The sequence below is a fragment of the Diabrotica virgifera genome, chromosome 1, assembly GCF_917563875.1.
Source record: "Diabrotica virgifera virgifera chromosome 1, PGI_DIABVI_V3a".
NCBI lineage: Eukaryota > Metazoa > Arthropoda > Insecta > Coleoptera > Chrysomelidae > Diabrotica > Diabrotica virgifera.
The window spans coordinates 155,623,638-155,641,783 of NC_065443.1; the positions used below are offsets into that span (position 1 = coordinate 155,623,638).

The 18,146-nt window shown below is 35.1% G+C and overlaps 1 protein-coding gene across 1 annotated transcript in view; it reads left to right on the plus strand.

Annotated features, from left to right (window-relative positions):
* The window catches only part of LOC126878770 (SPARC), an 83,849-nt gene that overhangs the window by 50,990 nt on the left and 14,713 nt on the right, over positions 1–18,146 (plus strand). The window contains exon 4 of the mRNA XM_050641665.1: positions 17,077–17,339. Within this exon, the coding sequence (XP_050497622.1) occupies positions 17,077–17,339 (263 nt within the window). The remainder of the gene's footprint in view (positions 1–17,076; positions 17,340–18,146) is intronic.

The following is an 18,146-nucleotide window of genomic DNA, read 5'->3' on the forward strand; positions in this document are numbered from 1 at the left end:
TTATCAGCAAAATCCATGAGTTCTTCTCTAATTGCAGTCGCAGATATGGTAGGATAAAACTTTCTTAATTTTTCATAAATGATTTAAATGGCATCAAAGGTATACCATTTTTTTATTGTATCAAAATTTCTAGGATGTAGAGTGCTTATATCATCATAAAACGATTTGATTTGTCTTGATCAAATCGTTTTTAGATACTTTCAATAATGCAGTCAAAAATGAGCAAGACGTTTTTCCATTTTTTAATTCTGCAGAGTACATATACATGTTTGAATGAAATTGGAAAACCTTAAATATGCTTGTATGTATGAAAATAAATAATATTATCTGTAGCAATCTATTTATGTATATAGACTATAGAGTCTTATAAGAACTCATTTACTTAAACTGTACTTCACAATTAAATTTTTTTTATTTTTTTAAATGTTTTATTAATATTATTAGCAAAATTAACATCCGATTAGAAATTAAAAAAATATTTTTTTGTTACATCTAAAAATTTTTGTGAAAATCTTTTTGACCGGCCTCAAGAAGCCGCGGCCTCTCGGTGATTGCACCGATTCATTTATATGGCCAGCACGCCACTGCTACATACCTATGTATGCTAAAATCACAATAAAAATGCACTAGAAATAAAAAACTAAAACACGTTAAATGTTACGAGGAGCAGCACTCTCGAATCAATCTCGCAAAATGTATAAACTTTATAAATCATGATTTGGAATGTATGTATATATTATATACATTGTAAATCATCATTTGGAAGTGCTCCTTGTAACATTCAACGTGCCTTGGTTTGTTTATTTCTAGTGTATCTTTATTGTGATTTTAGTATAAGTTTTGTATATAGTGCAAGTTTGTATTCCCCACTGTATAAGTGCAGTGGCGGATCCAGGGCATGATTTCGGGGGGGGGGGGCAAGAAGGATTATGTGGGGAACCTTCCGGGGGGTCTGGGTCTGGAAAAATGTAACTGAAAACTCGTGTTTTTAGACAATCTAGAGACTAAAACATGATCATATTTTGTAATTTAAATCTATAGTTTTTAATTAGATTTATTCATTAAAGCCAATTTGGTTAGGGAAATAAAAACACAAAACACTTTTTTGAAGATTCAAAGCATTACTTTATTATTTACATACTTTCTCCATAAAACTTAAACAACAAAGTCCAGCTTTCTTTTTCCTCCTTTAGCATAACGCTCAATTACGTTCTCAACATTCACCTCAATATCACGATGTATGTATAAAAGGCACAATCCATTCAACCTCTCTTCAACCATTCTTGTCCGTAGCCAGGATTTAACGAGCTTAAGTCTGCTGAATGACTTTTCAGCACTTGCAACACTTACTGGTAGTGTGATAAGTATTTGTAGAAGTGTTCGTACAGTTGGAAACATATCTCCATCGCAGCATTTGAGTACTTCTATGGCACAGTTTGGAATTTTCATTCCTTCTTCTTTCTCCCTTGACCACTTCGCTCTCCAAATGCTTAACTCTCCTTCAAGTACAACTTCAGAATCACTGGGCAAACGAGTTTTAAAGTTCTGGCAAACTTTCTGCAGCCTCACGTTCAACTCAAAGCATTTTTCGCTGACATTGGTGTTCAACATATATGCAGGCATTAAAAGGTTGAGGTCAAAGCACAATAGGTTTTCTTCGGAGAACCTGGTTTGTAGATCAGTGATGACATTGTCGAGAAGTGGTATATACATGGACATCCTATAATATTTCATCACTGTCTCTGCTTCGTAGTTTTCTCTATGCCTTTGGCTTTTCACTACTCTGGACATTTTGAGCTGCACGCCCAGCTTTTCAGAGGTAGTTAGAGCTTCCAAGTATAACTCTGTGAAATGATCATCACAATTTCGTCTCCTATCCTTCAGACATGTCAGTGTGTCTGTCACTGCATTGGAAGCCTTTTTCAAGTCTAAGTTTGGTTTTTGCAATAACTTGCTTAGCAGTGGCGGATATAGGAAAATATTTTGGGGGGGCCCAATAACCGGGGAATCCGGGGGGGGGGTATGGAATAAGCAGAGGGGGTTCGGGTATACTCCCACGAAAAAAAATTTAAAGAATTGGTATATTTTTATTTTAATTTAATATTTTAAGTTTACAACTTTATTACAACTTTTATATTTTAAGTTTACAACACAAAATCAAGGTTTCTTGGTACACTCGCAAACTTGTCAAGAACTTCTTCATTGCTTATTGCAAAGTCTCTGTGGATTGAAAGCAACGCTAGCCCATTAAGCCTATTTTCCGAAGTGCTATTTCTCAAGTATGTTTTTAGCCTTCTTAAACTTGAGAACGATCTTTCCACGGTTGCCACAGAAACAGGCAGAACTGCTAGCAGTTTTAATAGAACATAAATGTTTGGGAAGAAATCTTGGTCACATTTTTCAAGAGAGCTTACGGCTGACTTGGGAAGATTTTCATACTTCTCTTGGCTCCACCTTTCTTTCCACAGCATGAACTCGCTTTCCACAACCTCTTTATGGGACAAATCCTCTTCATAGGAATTGAAAGCAGGTTCCAATGCACAGAAATCAGTTTTGATACAAAATTCTGGAAGGATGTTTTGTAAGGATGCAACTGTTTCCTTGTGAGACTCAAAGCGTTCCTTCAGCGAATTGCAAAAATCGTCTAGGTAAGGTAAATAAACAGCTCGGCGATAGTACTCTTCTTGGGTACTGTATGGAACGTTGTTGCGGGCTGTTTGAAGGCGGCAAATTCTAGGAACCTCCTCTTTAATCTTAAGTTTGTCAGCCCGCTCCTGTATTTGACTATACAGGACTTTAAAGTTGTTATCGGCATTTTCCCTTTCTTTTGAAAGCAGATCTAAGACATTCGAAACATTTTTCACAGCCTGTGTGAGATCTAAGTTCTTTTTTTGAAGATTCTCAGATAAGTTATGTGTTTTAGACAGCATATGGCTCAAAACAAAAGTATTTACAAGAAATTGAAATTGAGTGATAGAACTACCTAGAGCGTGTGCCTTAGGCGCTGAGTCACTTGATTCTTCTTCAATTTTCAAAAGGGAAAGACTGACGGGTTCCAATAGTTCCTTAAATAAAAGCACCGAGTCATGCCTCTCCACCCATCTTGTTTCACATAAAGAAATAAGTTTCTTTTTCTTTTGTTCAGGACAACATTCAGTAATGGTTAATTTTAATACTTCAGTTCTTTTGGCTGACTTATGGAAGAATGCGCAGACTTCTTTAATAACGCCCATGCAATTTTTTATAGAAGGTATGTTACTTGCATCTGATAAACATAAGTTTAGGGTATGTGAAGAACAGTGTGTGTACAACGCTAGAGGCAGTTTCTGTTTGATGCACGCTTGCACCCCTCTGAAGGGCCCTCTCATCGTGGAAGCACCATCGTACCCTTGGCCTCTCAATTTGTTCAGGTCAAGCCCTAAGCTTGACAAGGTATCCAAAACTATGTTAGCTAATGCTGCCCCAGTAACGTCATACACTGGAACAAAAGTCAGGAAATCTTCTCTGATTTTATATGATGAGTCGTCGACATACCGTACACAAAGAGAAAACTGTTCAACTTGACTAATGTCAGTTGTTTCGTCTGCCAAAACAGAGTAAAAAATAGATTTTCTGACATTTGTGACAATCTGACTTTGAATCAAATGACCAAACGTGCTAATCAGTTCATTTTGAATAAAAGAACTTGTGTACATACTCTTACCACCACTGCTCAATAATTGAAGTTTTAGATCATTGTCTCCACTGTTAGCCCTGTATCTGAGCAAAGATCGGAAATTTCCATCATTTTTTTCTGGCTCTTCTAAGCCTATTCGTCCACTGTCACGGTGGCCTCTTAGTGCTATTTGTTGCCTTATACTTATCTTATACTTTCTATTATAGGAATAAGCTTTTTCCTGTTTTCTTTAATATCTATTATTCTTTGAGCATTTAGTTGATTGATAACACTCTCCGATTTTTTAGTTACAACAGATTTTGTATTTTGAGCTACCAAAATTGATCGTTTGTGATATGTACATTTTTCGTGTTTACCAAATACTTCTTTTGCCTTTTTCAAATTAGTGAAAGCCTTATTTACCAATGCCCCTGACATTTGGTGGTCTCCTTTTCCTACAGTTTCGGAGTGAGAAAATATTACGCAGTATTTACAAAATGACCCAGATTTTTCCTCGGAATATGCTAACCACTTAAATTCTTCTAGCCATTTCATTTGAAAAGATCTAGCATGGTTTGAACTAGAAATAGTAGGAAATTTATATCCAATCGGAGGTTTCCAAACATTTTCTAACAGTGAATTTTTTTCTTCATTTGTTAAGCTTTGAGTAGAGTTGATTTGACAATAGTGTCCAATATCATATTTGTTTGCTCTTACTTGTAATAAGCCTAACTGGTTACGGTCCTCTGCTACTGGAAATGGATCGGTGCTCGTAGTAGCAACAACAGAAGACGCAGCATCATTGCTAACGGCACAGTTAACTTCACTAGGTTCACTTACGTTTAGCCTTTTCGTAAAAAAGGTTTCAATTGAAGCTTGTCTCTTCATAACGAAATGAGCTGAACTATATAACAACGGATAACAACAAACGAATAACAAATAAAGCAAACTCAACACCACTTAATTGCAGTTTGTAACTGACGCTTCTCTGAAAACAATCAACACAGCATGCGCCGAGAACGTTCCGCACAGCGTTGCCATATCGCTAAAATTAAAGCGGTAGTAAGTAAAATGTACTGGCTCCGTTAAGAACGACTCTGAGCAAAGTTGCCGTTTAGGGAGATCCCAAAAAAGGAAAGGGAGAATAATGCACGGACGTAAGTGAGGGGTTACCATAATTAGCACCTACTTCCGAGTCCGAGCTTTTTCCCCTTTTTCTTGTTTAATGTCTTAACAATTTTTCTATTACATATTTTTCAAAAATTTTGGAATTCATTTGACAATAATAATCTCCACTATAAAATAGTAGTGTAGGCTCTATAAACCAGTTATGCTCCTTGGATAAATCCTTCCGAACAGCCAGCATGCACAACAAACAGTATATATCAATCTCCATAAAATCAATCAATCTCCATCCACTTCAATATTTTGTGTTAACTTGTATTTTTTAACTTCATCAACCATTTTTCATTTATTTATTTTTATTTCGGGAGGGGCCCGAGCCCCCTCGGCCCCCCCTTATATTCGCCCTTGGCTTAGGGGAAGGGTCCTTTTCAGAATATCTACCAGACAAACGCAAGAAAAAATGAATTCAGTGCTTGTTATTGAGTTGATATACAACACGGCCTTTTTGGCTGACTCGGACTCTTTTCATTCGCTTATCTCTGTAAATGAATCGACAATTTCCTGTCAATGCACAAAAAAATAAAATTACTGCATCATGTCTATCTACCCACCTAGTTTCACAGAGGCTCACTAGTTGCCCTCCTACGTGTTCAGTTAGAACAGCATTCCTTTTTGCTGACTGATTATAAAAGTGAATGACTTCTTTCATAATGCCAACGGCATTATTTATGGATCGAATCTTATTAGATTTAGAAATAGAATTATTCAAGGCGTGGTTGTAGCATGGAAGCCGTTTTGCACTAACTGCCTCTGATTGGATCTTTGTTACACTACCTGATTCTTCAGATGTCATTACCGAAGCCCCATCTGTACCTATGCCTACACAGTAACTAAGGTCTAAGCCAAGTTCTTTTACATTCCTTAAGACTATTAATTTCACCTAGAGTTTTCCCTGATAGTTTGTTCTCTTTACCATTTACATCTGCTGCTGCATTGTATGCATCAATAAAAGTTATGAAGTCCTCCCTTACGGCATCTTTCCAAAGATAACGGACAACTAATGTAATCTGTTTCTTATGAGACAAATCATTGGTTTCGTCAAACATCATAGACCAATATTTGGACTCGAGTATTCTTTTCAGAATTTCATCCCTAATTTCATCCCCACAACACTCTATTAAAGCATTTTGCGTTATTTTGCTAATATATGTTGCTCGAGAAGATGATGTATTAAGATGTTTTTCGAGAGCTTTGTCACCCGCGTCTACTCTGAACTGCAAGAGAGCTTTGAAATTCCCCTGATTTGCTGCTGAAGTCTCAATGTCTAGGTTGATAGGACCATCGTCCCTGTGACCTCGAAAAGGTATGTTTTGACGCCCGAGCAAAATAATGGTTTTGATAATGGGCTTTAGCCTTTCACGATTTTCTGTAACCTGACGAAGCCGCTCAGAGCATACCTGATTGATAACTTCTTTATTAGGTGATTTGTAAGTTTTCAAAAAGTCTTTCCCCATTTCTACACAGGTTTTATGGTATAAACTTCTTTCATGGGTTTGCAAGTCGCCATATTTTCCTGTTAAGTCTTTAAACCGTGTCAAAGGTTCAATTACAAGTCTCACCAGCTTCACGCCCTTATTGTGACCTGCCTTTTCTTGGGCGAAAAGTGCACAGTATTTACAGAACAAACCTTTCTTCGACTCTGAAAGTACAAGCCATGGATGATTTTCTAGGTGGGTTTTAGACAAATACCTTTTAACGCCCTTTGAGTTTTCTGAATATGGATACACGTAGTTTGAGGGTGGCTTCCAATGTTCTTCCAAAAGAAGATATTTTGTGTAATCATCAGGCTTGTTATTTACATATAGCCCTATATCTTTGATGATATGATTTGAAGAGAGCTCTTTCACTTTACCATCAGAGTTAATTGTAGGTCTGGATTCGCTTGAGGAGTTGGTAGGTCCACTGCTTTTTGAGTGTGAATCCAAGGCCAGAGGACCTCCTAAAAAACAAAATCTTGAAAGAATTGATCGACTAGACCTATTAGACTTGAAATAGTTTGTTTAATTTAAAATGTAACTTGTATTAAAAGTTATCATCCACATTATTCAAACAATTTACTTGATTTTCGTACTCAACAAATCAACCCCTAAATAATTATTTTTCTAGGCAAATTGGGTATCATTTTAAAGCTCTTATCCTCTATATGTGCCTTTTGCAGGATTATATGTTGTTGCTCGCTATTACAAAAAAGGCTTACCGAAAACTTCCACTTCGAAGTTTGGGTTTTGTGACACAGCAAGCGAGCTTTGCTCATGTTGTCCCACTTCCACTTCATCTCGAATTATTGTAAGTGATTCGGGTTTATCTTCATCGTCTCGTTTTGCACCCTCAGTCTCACCATTACTGCTACCTGAAATTGTTTTAAAGTGAAAATCAAACAAAATTAACATTTAATCAATTAAATTTGATTTTATCTGATTTCTTACATTAAAAAAATGTATTTTACTTTAAAAGGGTAGACTAATTAAACACAAAAAACGTTAAATATAAATAAAAATAAAAGTAAAATTAAACTAATTTTTAGTGAGTCCTAAATAATAGCCTAAACAGTAAACAAAATCGTAGCAAGCATAAAAAATAACCACAATCGCCGTATCAACAACTAAGGCAACTGCTCTTCCCCACTACGCCGCTGCTGTCACTAGTCGCGCACCTCCTCGGAAGGTCGGTCCGCTAGACGCCAGTGTAATCTCCTGGCCCTATCGGCTAGTGCGCCACGCCATGGCCTAAGTGACTAAATTATACACTGTACTTAACGTGCACTCGTCGCTGCAGCTTATTACCTGTTATATTTAAATTACTAGTGATTAAGTTTTGCTTTCATGGTATACTTACTTACTTTACTCCTCTTGATTCCATTTGGAACATAGGGCCTCTACAGTCCCCCTCCATTCATCTCTGTTTCTGGCCAGGGCTTTCACTTCTTTCCATGTTAACCCATTGTCTTCTAGCTCTCTGGTAATATTTCTTTTCCAGGATGTCATTGGTCTGCCTTGTTTTCTTTTTCCAGTTGGTTGGTAATCCAGGGCTTGTTTGGTTATATCATCTTCATTTTTCCTTAATGTGTGTCCAATAAACTTCCATTTGCGTCTGTTTATCGTTTTAGCTATCGGCTCTTGATTAGTTTTTCTCCAAAGTTCCTTGTTACTTATCCGATTTGGCCAATATATTTGCAATATTCGTCTAAGGCATCTATTTACAAATGTTTGAACCTTTTGTATAATCTTTTTCTCTATTTTCCAAGTTTCTGCTGCATATAGCAAAATACTCTTTACATTTGTATTAAATATCCTGATTTTGGTTTTGGTTGTTAATCTATTGGACTCCCATGTTTTCTTCAGCATATAGAACGCATTTTGGGCTTTAGTTATCCTTCCATTAATTTCCTCTTCTATTCCACCGCTAGCGTCAATTATGCTTCCCAGATAGCAAAACTTCTGTACATTTTCTACTTCTTCTCCTTCAATGAATATACCCATTTCTCTTTCCGTATTTATCTTCATAAGTTTGGTTTTTCTTGTGTTAATCTCTAGTCATATTTTTCTTGCTTCTTTTGTCACCTTTTCTGTTTTTTCTGCATATGTTGTCTTTTTTCGGACACCAGACATATATCATCTGCAAAGTCTAGATCTTCAAGCTGACCGAAAGCATTCCATCTAATTCCTCTTTTATTTTTCGTTGCCTTCTTCATGACCCAGTCAATTAAGATCAGAAATATGGTTGAAGATAGAATACACCCCTGTCTGACTCCACTGTCTATGTTGATTGGTTCTGTGAGTTTCCCATTGTGCATGATTTGTGCGGTATAGTTTTCATAGAACATTTTGATAATTCTTATATATTTTAATGGAATTCCATATCTCCTTAATATTTCCCACATTTTTTCTCTGTTAATCCGGTCAAAGGCTTGTCTAAAGTCAATGAAATTTATATAGATTTTGCTCTGCCATTCTATTGTTTGTTCTACAATGTTTCTTAATGTGTTAATATGATCTGTGCATGCTTTATTACTCCTGAAGCCCGCTTGGTTTGGTCTTAACAACTGGTCTATAGTTTCCTTCATTCTTTCTAGTATCATCCTTGTCATGACATTACTCACTGTAGAAAGTAGTGTTATTGCTCTCCAATAGATGCAATTCGTTTGATCTCCCTTCTTGGGTATCTTTACAATTATACCTTTTTTCCAATCATCAGGTATTCTCTCCTCCTGCCATATTCTGTTTATTAGTACATACAGGATTTCTTCCGATGTTTCTCTATCTGCTTTCAGTAGTTCTGTGGTAATGTTATCTATTCCAGCTGCTTTCCCTCTTTTCAGCTGTTGTATTGCTTTACTTACTTCTTTTTTTGTGAATTCCGATTCGGTGAAGTTTAGTTCTTCCTTTATTTCTTCATTTTCCATTTCGTGTTCTATTGTTCTGTTGGCATATACTTCTCTAAAATATTCGATCCATCTCTCAACTATTTCCTTTTCATTCTTCAATATTTTCCCGTTCTTGTCTTTTACATGCTCAACGTTCATTTTTCCGCGCGAGCTTAGTTTTTTCGTCGTTTTATATAGAGTTCCCATGTCGTTGTTTTTTGCTGCTGTTTCTGCTTTTATTAACAGTTCTTCCTTATATTGTCTTTTGTCGTTTCTCGCACTTTTTTTAACTTCTTTATCTTTCTCTCTATATTCTCTCTTCATTTGTTCCCTATCTCTTAGATCATTTTTTAGCATTTTACATTTAAGTAGTTTCCTTTCGTTTATTTTTTCCCACGTGCTTCTCGATAGCCATGGTTTATTACTTCTTTTTTGTATACCTATCGTTTCTTTTGCTGCTTGTGTATATACATACTTGCATTTATCCCACAGCTCTTCTATCGTGGCATTTTCTGTGTTGTAAGTTTTATTATATAATTCTCTTAACTTGGTCTTATATTCTTCAGTACTTTCATTTCCGTCTTTGAGTCAGTGAACGTTATATCTTTCTCGTTGTTCCATTGGCGTTTTCTTACTTCTGGCTAGTTTGAGTTTGATTTTGGCTCTAATCAACATGTGGTCGGACCCTATGTCTGCCCCTCTCATTGCTCTAACATCTAAGAGTGAGTGACTCCATGTCTTATCTATGGTTATGTGGTCAATCTGATTGTGTGTTTGTCCATCAGGGGATGTCCATGTTACTTTATGTATGCGTTTGTGTTGAAATATACTTCCACCTATGACTAAACTATTTTGGGTGCAGAAATCTATAATCATGTTACCATTCTCATTAATTTGTCCCAATCCTTCTTTCCCCATTACAGTTTCTCTTCCACTATTATTCGTTCCTATTTTGGCATTCATATCTCCGATTATCATCACAATATCTTTTTTATATGTATTTTGTATTTTATCGTATGCCATCTGTAGCTGTTGGTAAAACTCATCTTTTATGTCCTGTTCCTTTTCATTTGTTGGTGCATATACATTAACAATTATTAGATTTTTATATCTCGCTTTGAATCTAGCCATTATTATTCTATCCGAGATGGCTTCCCATTCTATTAGGGCATTTGTTGCTTCTTTTGAAATCATGAATGCAACACCACATTTTTGCTCATGTTGTCCCACTTCCACTTCATCTCTAATTATTGTAAGTGATTCGGGTTTATCTTCAACGTCTCGTTTTGCACCCTCAGTCTCACCATTACTGCTACCTGAAATTGTTTTAAAGTGAAAATCAAACAAAATTAACATTTAATCAATTAAATTTGATTGTATCTGATTTCTTACATTAAAAAATGTATTTTACTTTAAAAGGGTAGACTAATTAAACACAAAAAACGTTAAATATAAATAAAAAATAAAAGTAAAGTTAAACTAATTTTTAGTGAGTCCTAAATAATAGCCTAAACAGTAAACAAAAACGTAGCAAGCGTAAAAAATAACCACAATCGCCGTATCAACAACTAAGGCAACTGCTCTTCCCCACTACGCCGCTGCTGTCACTAGTCGCGCACCTCCTCGGAAGGTCGGTCCGCTAGACGCCAGTGTAATCTCCTGGCCCTATCGGCTAGTGCGCCACGCCATGGCCTAAGTGACTAAATTATACACTGTACTTAACGTGCACTCGTCGCTGCAGCTTATTACCTGTTGTATTTAAATTACTAGTGATTAAGTTTTGCTTTCATGATATAGCATAGCTTTATTAATTATTTTTAAAGAGTGTTCACGTACTCTTGTTCTCTCATGAACGAGCCACTAAAGCAGGTTGTAGGCCTACTGCAACGTGCAGATAAAATATTAAACCTACTAGCTTTTATTACTATGGCTTATGGCATATGAAATAGAGTAACCTTACCTGACGTTGTCTTCAACTTTTTGTAGAACTTTGTAATTTTGGCAGCTCGTTTCCAGCTCACAACAACAACAAAGCACAAATAACTACTGAAGTAAAACAGCGAAGCACCGACATCAAAATGGCATCTTATTTGTTGTTTTACATGCGCGCGTTCTAGCGTTTGAATAAGGAACTATGTCGAGCGCAATCTAGGCCCCCGCGGCCGAAGTTCCTTTTCTAATTTCTAACGCTAGAGCGTGCGCACGGTTATAAGCTTTACAGCAAGCAAATTAAAATCTTTACGGAACTGTTTCAATGAATATTATTCGACGAGAGAGCATGGGAAATTTGCACGCGGAAACAAACTTTGAATAGGACAATCGCTAAATATATAAAGCTCTTTTCTGTGTGGCCAGTGGCACTCGTTATCCTCAATTTAGAAATAAATACACAATTTTTTTTGTCCTCAGATTCTCGGGGGGGGGGGGGCAATTGCCTCCTCTGCCCCCTGGATCCGCGCCTGTATAAGTGCTTCTTCTTTTAACTCTTGTTATTCTTAATATAGTTGCTTAAATTGCTTGTCCTGAAGGCTGGTGTTATTCTATGTGTTTGGCTATTTCAGTTGATATTTTGCCTGTATATGTAATCGAGCAGAAGGTACTGGATTTTTTTCTGGTTTTGCAAATACCAATTTCAGGACTTTCTTAGGCAGTTTTTGGTTTAAAAATTTATTTGTTTATTATTTGTTCGTTGTATGCATTGTCTACTGTCATTTGTTTAATGATATAGGCTGCCAATTTATTGTGTAGGATGGGATGATGAATTGTGTATAGATATGTCGGTATTTGTAAGTTTGTAAAATATGGAGAACTCATGTTTGTTTTAAGTCTGATAATTCTTAAATCTAGAAAACAGTCACATTGAATTTACCGCAAAAACAGAAAATAATCAATCCTTAAATTTTCTAGATTTAAAAATTATCAGACTTGAAAACAAAGATGAATTCTCCATATTTATATACAATTAATTACTCTATCCTACACAACATAAATTGGCAGCCCACAATTGCATGGCACATAAATTACCAGGAATTCCCATGCCAAAAAAATAACTTCGGGATATAATTGAATACCATTAAACAAATACTTATCAGTAATCAATGGATACAACGAATAAATCATAAACAAAATTTTAAACCAAAAACTTTATTATAAGAAAGAAGAAATTATTAGTCTTTCTACCACCAGAGAAAAAATCCAGTACCTTCCGCTCGAATATGTAGATACTCTAGATACTGGCAAAATAAAGTATTTCTCATGATCATCTTTCAGTGCGTCACAGTTTTTCGATTTCTTTCTAACGCATTAAATTGTATGTAACAGAAAAAAAGGCACGTCGGTGATTACATTTCGTTGGTGACATTTTTATAACATTTATTCTAGTTATTCTAGTTGTCGATAGATGGCGCCATAATAAAAAAATAATTTTTTTTAAATTAGATAATAATATTACAAATATAATCTCTATAATTTATAAGACTATACAAATCAAAGAAAATACCATTTTATAAATGCAAGAAACACATTTGATTTGTTTTTATTCCAAATTGAAAATAAAATGTGGCAACTGTCAGATTTAACTAAAATGTCATGTTAGAATAAATGACATAAATGTGTATTATCACGGACTTACCCTTTTTCCTATCATTTGTTAAGCACTGAAAAATGATCATGAAAAGGACAATATCACCTAAATGAGTCGAAACTCCTAAAAAGAAAGGAATAACGCCAGTATTCAGGACAAACAACAACTTTTAACACACCCTTTGCACTCGTATATATTTTCTATTGTGATGACACTCTACTCGGATTATTATTTTATCTTCGTATCTGTCTACTCGGAATTTCTTTTTATATGGGAATTTTTTAAATGCGTTAAAATTGCGAAGTAGATACACTTATAGTCCAAGAGCTGGGAGCGGATTTTGCTCGTGTTAAGTAATATGGACAAACTATGCAGGGATATGTTGAAGTTGTGTATGCTTTTTCTCATGAGCATTTTTCAGTGCGTCACAGTTTTTCGATTTCTTTCTAACGCATTAAATTGTATATGACAGAAAAAAAGGCACGTCAGTGATTACTTTGGTAATTATTCTAGTTCGGTGATTATTCTAGTTGTCGATAGATGTCGCTATAATAGAAAAAAATTTATTTACTAATTATATAATATATCTACGAATATAATCTGTACAATTTATAAGGCTATACAAATCAAAGAAAATACCATTTTATAAATGCAATAAAGACAAATTGATTTGTTTTTATGCCCAATTGCAAATAAAATTTGACAACTGTCAGATTTCACTAAAATGTCATGTTAGAATAAATGTTAGAAATGTATATTATCACGGACTTACCTTTTTTTCTATCATTTGTGACGCACTGAAAAATCCTCATGAAAAGAACCATACATGACTTTCCCCTACGGGTGGAAACCAGAGTGGAGGACGAGGGTAGTTATAAGGGGTCAAAAGTCGCGGTTTTTATCATTTTTTTGTGACGCTCATGATCGAGATCAAAATTTTGGAATAAGTAGCCCATGACGTAACTAAGCAAAATCTCCAGGGGCGGAAACCAGAGTGGGGGACGAGGGTAGTTATAAGGGGTCAAAGTCGCGGTTATTATTATTTTTTTTGTGACGCCCCCGATTGAGATAGTTCAATAACATTTGGTAATAATAGATCATGACGTAACTAAGCAAAATCTCCAGGGGCGGAAAGCTGTGTGGGAGACAAAGGGGTGGTGGGCGGGGGTAAATATAAAAATTCTATGGTTTTTTGTTACGTTTGTGCTCGAGATAGTGCACAAAAATTTGGGAATAAGTAGATCAAGACGTAACTAAGCAACATGTTCAAGGGCGGATCGCTGCGTAGGGGACAAAGGGGTGGTGGAAAGAAGTGAATATAAAAATTATAAGGACGAACTTTACAAAAAACTTCTTATAATTTTTTATTCACCCCTGCCCACCCCTTTGTCCCCCACAAAGCATTCCGCCCCTGGAGATATTGCTGAGTTACGTCATGATCTACTTATTCCCAAATTTTTGTGCATCTCGATCATGAGCGTCACAAAAACCCTTATCATTGTTATATTCACCCCTGCCCATCACACCTTTGTCAACAGACGCTGCGCTACGCCCCTGGAGATTTTGTTTAGTTACGTTATGATCTACTTATTACCAAATTTCGGTGCAATATTTCATTATAAGCGTCATAAAAAAGGTAATAAAAACCGCGACTTTGACCCCCTATAACTACCTTCGTCCCCCACTCTGGTTTCCGCTCCTGGAGATTTTACTTAGTTACGTAATGATCTACTTATTACTGTAAGTAATTATAAAATATGGTATGCCGCCTATACGGCGATATACGAGTGCAAAGGTAAAACGTATTGTGGTGATTATACGGCGACATACGAGTGCAACGGTAAAACGCATCTTGCCGCCACTACGGCGACATACAAGTGCAAAGGGTTTAATAACAGCAAGAGCCAAAACAAAAAGCATTTATACAGTGCGGTAGGTATACAAACTTACATGTGGTGACTGCCTGAAAAACTTAATTTCCGAAGTGGAAGCAGAAACGTCAATAAATTTAATTTCCAACTAAATTGTGGCTTATTTCCCAAGTAAAATAGTAAATCGAAAAACTTACATAGCATAATGTGCTAGAACCTTTAAAAAACCTAATAGCAGAACACTAAAGGGTTTTCAATAATAGAAAAGCAGATTCTACGTACGAACTTGACCTTTTAGTACCAAAACAGCAGCAGTGAAAACAATTTGTAATAAATTTTGCGGAAGTATTGAAAACAAAAGATCCAGTGTTTTATTCAGTGGCGTACTGAGCATGGTTCCGCTCTAACGCGCTTTTTGCTTCTTTTGTTTCTAATTTGTTTGGGGCATGTTGAACTACACAAGTACACACTACGAAATTGCTTAATAAATTTTAATTTTTGTGTAGGTATTTATAAATAAAAACAAAAAATATCTATTCATCAAAAATTTTGAAAACCTTTATTAAGAAATACAGAGAACGCGATTGTAAGGTCCCTTCGTTTTACATGCTAAACAAAGCCCTTGTCTCAACACTTGTTTAGAATAACCGCCGGTGCTTGCCTAAATAAGTGCTAACACAAACACTTTTGTATTTTTTATATTAGCTCGATCTATGAGTAAAAGTTGTAAAGTGCAAAGTTACAGTAATTCGGGAACAGATATTCAATGCAAGTTTTATACGCTGGGTCATAACAATAAACCCAAGACGCTCGATGTTCCTTTTGTTCGTATTTATAGCACCCTCTTAACACTGCATAGATATAGACAATTATAGTGGTAAGGATAATAACGGTAGGATTAATATTATTTTACTGCTTTAATAGTCCATTCACTCACGGTAAATTATTGCAAAACCTTCAAACCAACAAAATTTAAAGAACGGCTTGGATAGACATGAAATTTGGCATACACATAACTAATATGTCAAAGAAAAAAGTAATATTGCGCCGATGTGTGCTTTTGCCCAGGGGGTGACTTTCGCCCTTTCTCGGGGTGAAAAAATATACGTTCAAAATAGGTCCTGAATTGGATGAACTAACTAATAATTCTAATATAATATAAGCAACTTCTTTTCTATACTGTTTTTTCGCTAAGTCATTACTTTTCGAGTTATTTTCGAGTGAAAATGTAAGTAAGTTACGATCAAAATAATGTTTGTCCCTTTTTTTGTTAGTAACAAAAATCGTGAAAATCACCTTCTAATTAGGATGCGAAATGAAATTAATCGTTACCTCTTCACAAATTACTTTACTTGTGTATTCTTTATAAGATTTCACTGGTTCATAGGCTCCTTGGTTCATATTTTTGAAAAGACTGTAGTTAAATGGGCTAAACGAGTCACTGATTACGAGTGTTTACAAATTTTGAATAGCCACACCTTAAACAATTTTTGTCTTCAGGAAAACAAAAAGTCCAAAATATTTACAATAGCGAAACCTATATTTTTTTCTTCATAAAAAATTTTCTTCATAATTAAAAAAACAATCTCGCAAAAATGAGCACTTTGTTTAGAGCGTACCTTGTTTAGGTACTTTTGATGCTAGAATATTAAAAAAAAAAAACAGAAATTCAGCTTTTTTAAAAAACTTTAAAAAATGTGTGATGAGTTAAAATATTCTATTTGGAATTTGACGAATAAGAACCTACTTTTCATTACCTGAGACTCTGCTCCTACTGGGTCTACAAAGGACTTTTTGAGTTATTTCCGAAAACCGTCTAGAAACGTAGTTTTTTTTGTTGAAACATGAAAATATTCACTCGCAAATAACTCAAAAAGTATTGACTTAGTGAAAACAATCTATGGAACTAAAGTTGCTTAGAATTAGTTAGTTTATCCAATTCCGGACTTATCTTGAACGTGTGATAAAATCACACATCGGCACAATATCACCTTTTTTATTTGACATTTTAGCTATGTTTATGCCAAATTTAATGTAAATTTAAACGGTTCTTTAAAATTTGGAGCAAAAACCGTAAGTAAAATTAACTATAAATTAGCTTGAGTTTTTATAAAAAAATGTATGATACATTTTATGATATAATGACGATCTATATTCAATGTTTATTAAAAACTTTTGATAGGTATACAATGTGTGGTTTTATTAGGCAGGCGGGCCCGCATCCCAACTGGAACCAGGGCCCGCTGATCTATCATTACGCTACTGGTTTTATTGTTAAAAAAGCAAATAGTTTCAGAATTCCTTGATTGGTCAATAATATTGACTATTTCCTCTGCTTAAAAAAGGTAAATTATTAAAATAAAACAAACCTTTTTAAGATAATTTTGCTTAAAGTAAACGAGTAAATCGTCAATTACAGATCCATGTATGCAGGTCCGTTGTGGAGCCGGAAGAATCTGTCAAGTCAATGAGTTGAGAGAACCTGAATGTGTTTGTATTCCAACTTGTCCAGAAGAAAGTGAATCTCGTCGTAAAGTATGCTCCAACTACAACGAAACGTGGTCTTCAGATTGCGCTATCTACCAACAAAGATGCTTGTGTGCTAAAGGAGACCAGGAATGCAAAGGACCCCAATATAAACATGTACACATTGAATATTACGGACAATGTAGGGAAATGCCTGTAAGTATGTTTATACAGGGTGTTAGTAAATAACTTTAAGGTACTAGTACACTTTAGCGGACCAAAAATAATCATTTTCTTCAAGAATTTTTTTCTCAGAACTTTTATTAAAAATGAACATAAAACTTTTACATATTAATATCTAACTCTTAGAGAGTACAAAAAATATATCCTTTTTCATTTATGCACGTACACATAAATGATGGCGGACAGTTAATCTCAGGATTGGGATATCTGAAACAAAAAGATCGTACTGCATTTGAAAAAGGAAGGTTTCTTACGTGACAATTTACCACAATATGACCAAAATAGAAAAGATAAATAATTTTTAACCATGAGAAACTGAAGAAAAACGGGCAAATTTCCGTAAAATCTTTTTTTAAATTAGACGTGGAATTTAAAAATAATTTTCAATTTGAAATATCTCAGTGGCGTACTATTTTTTTCTTTAAAAAAATTCAGACCATTACCAGTAGGCGCGCCAATGATGAATGCAAAATTCTTAATTGTATGTTGAAAAATGCTCAATAACTACCTCCTAAAACTCACCAAATTTCATTTTCATAGCTCAACTAGTCTTAGAGAAATAAATAAATTGTCAGTTTGAAATAAAAATTTCAACACCCGGTATCTCGGAAACGAAGCATCGGCGGACATATATGTTTTTATAACAAACCGACATTATTTTTGCATATAGAATTAGCCTTTAAAGTTTTTCATACTTATTTACTAACACCCTGTATAAGTAACCTAGTAAACATATATTCTTGTTTTCTTGTTATTCGTGTGCCTCATCCTTTCAGGATA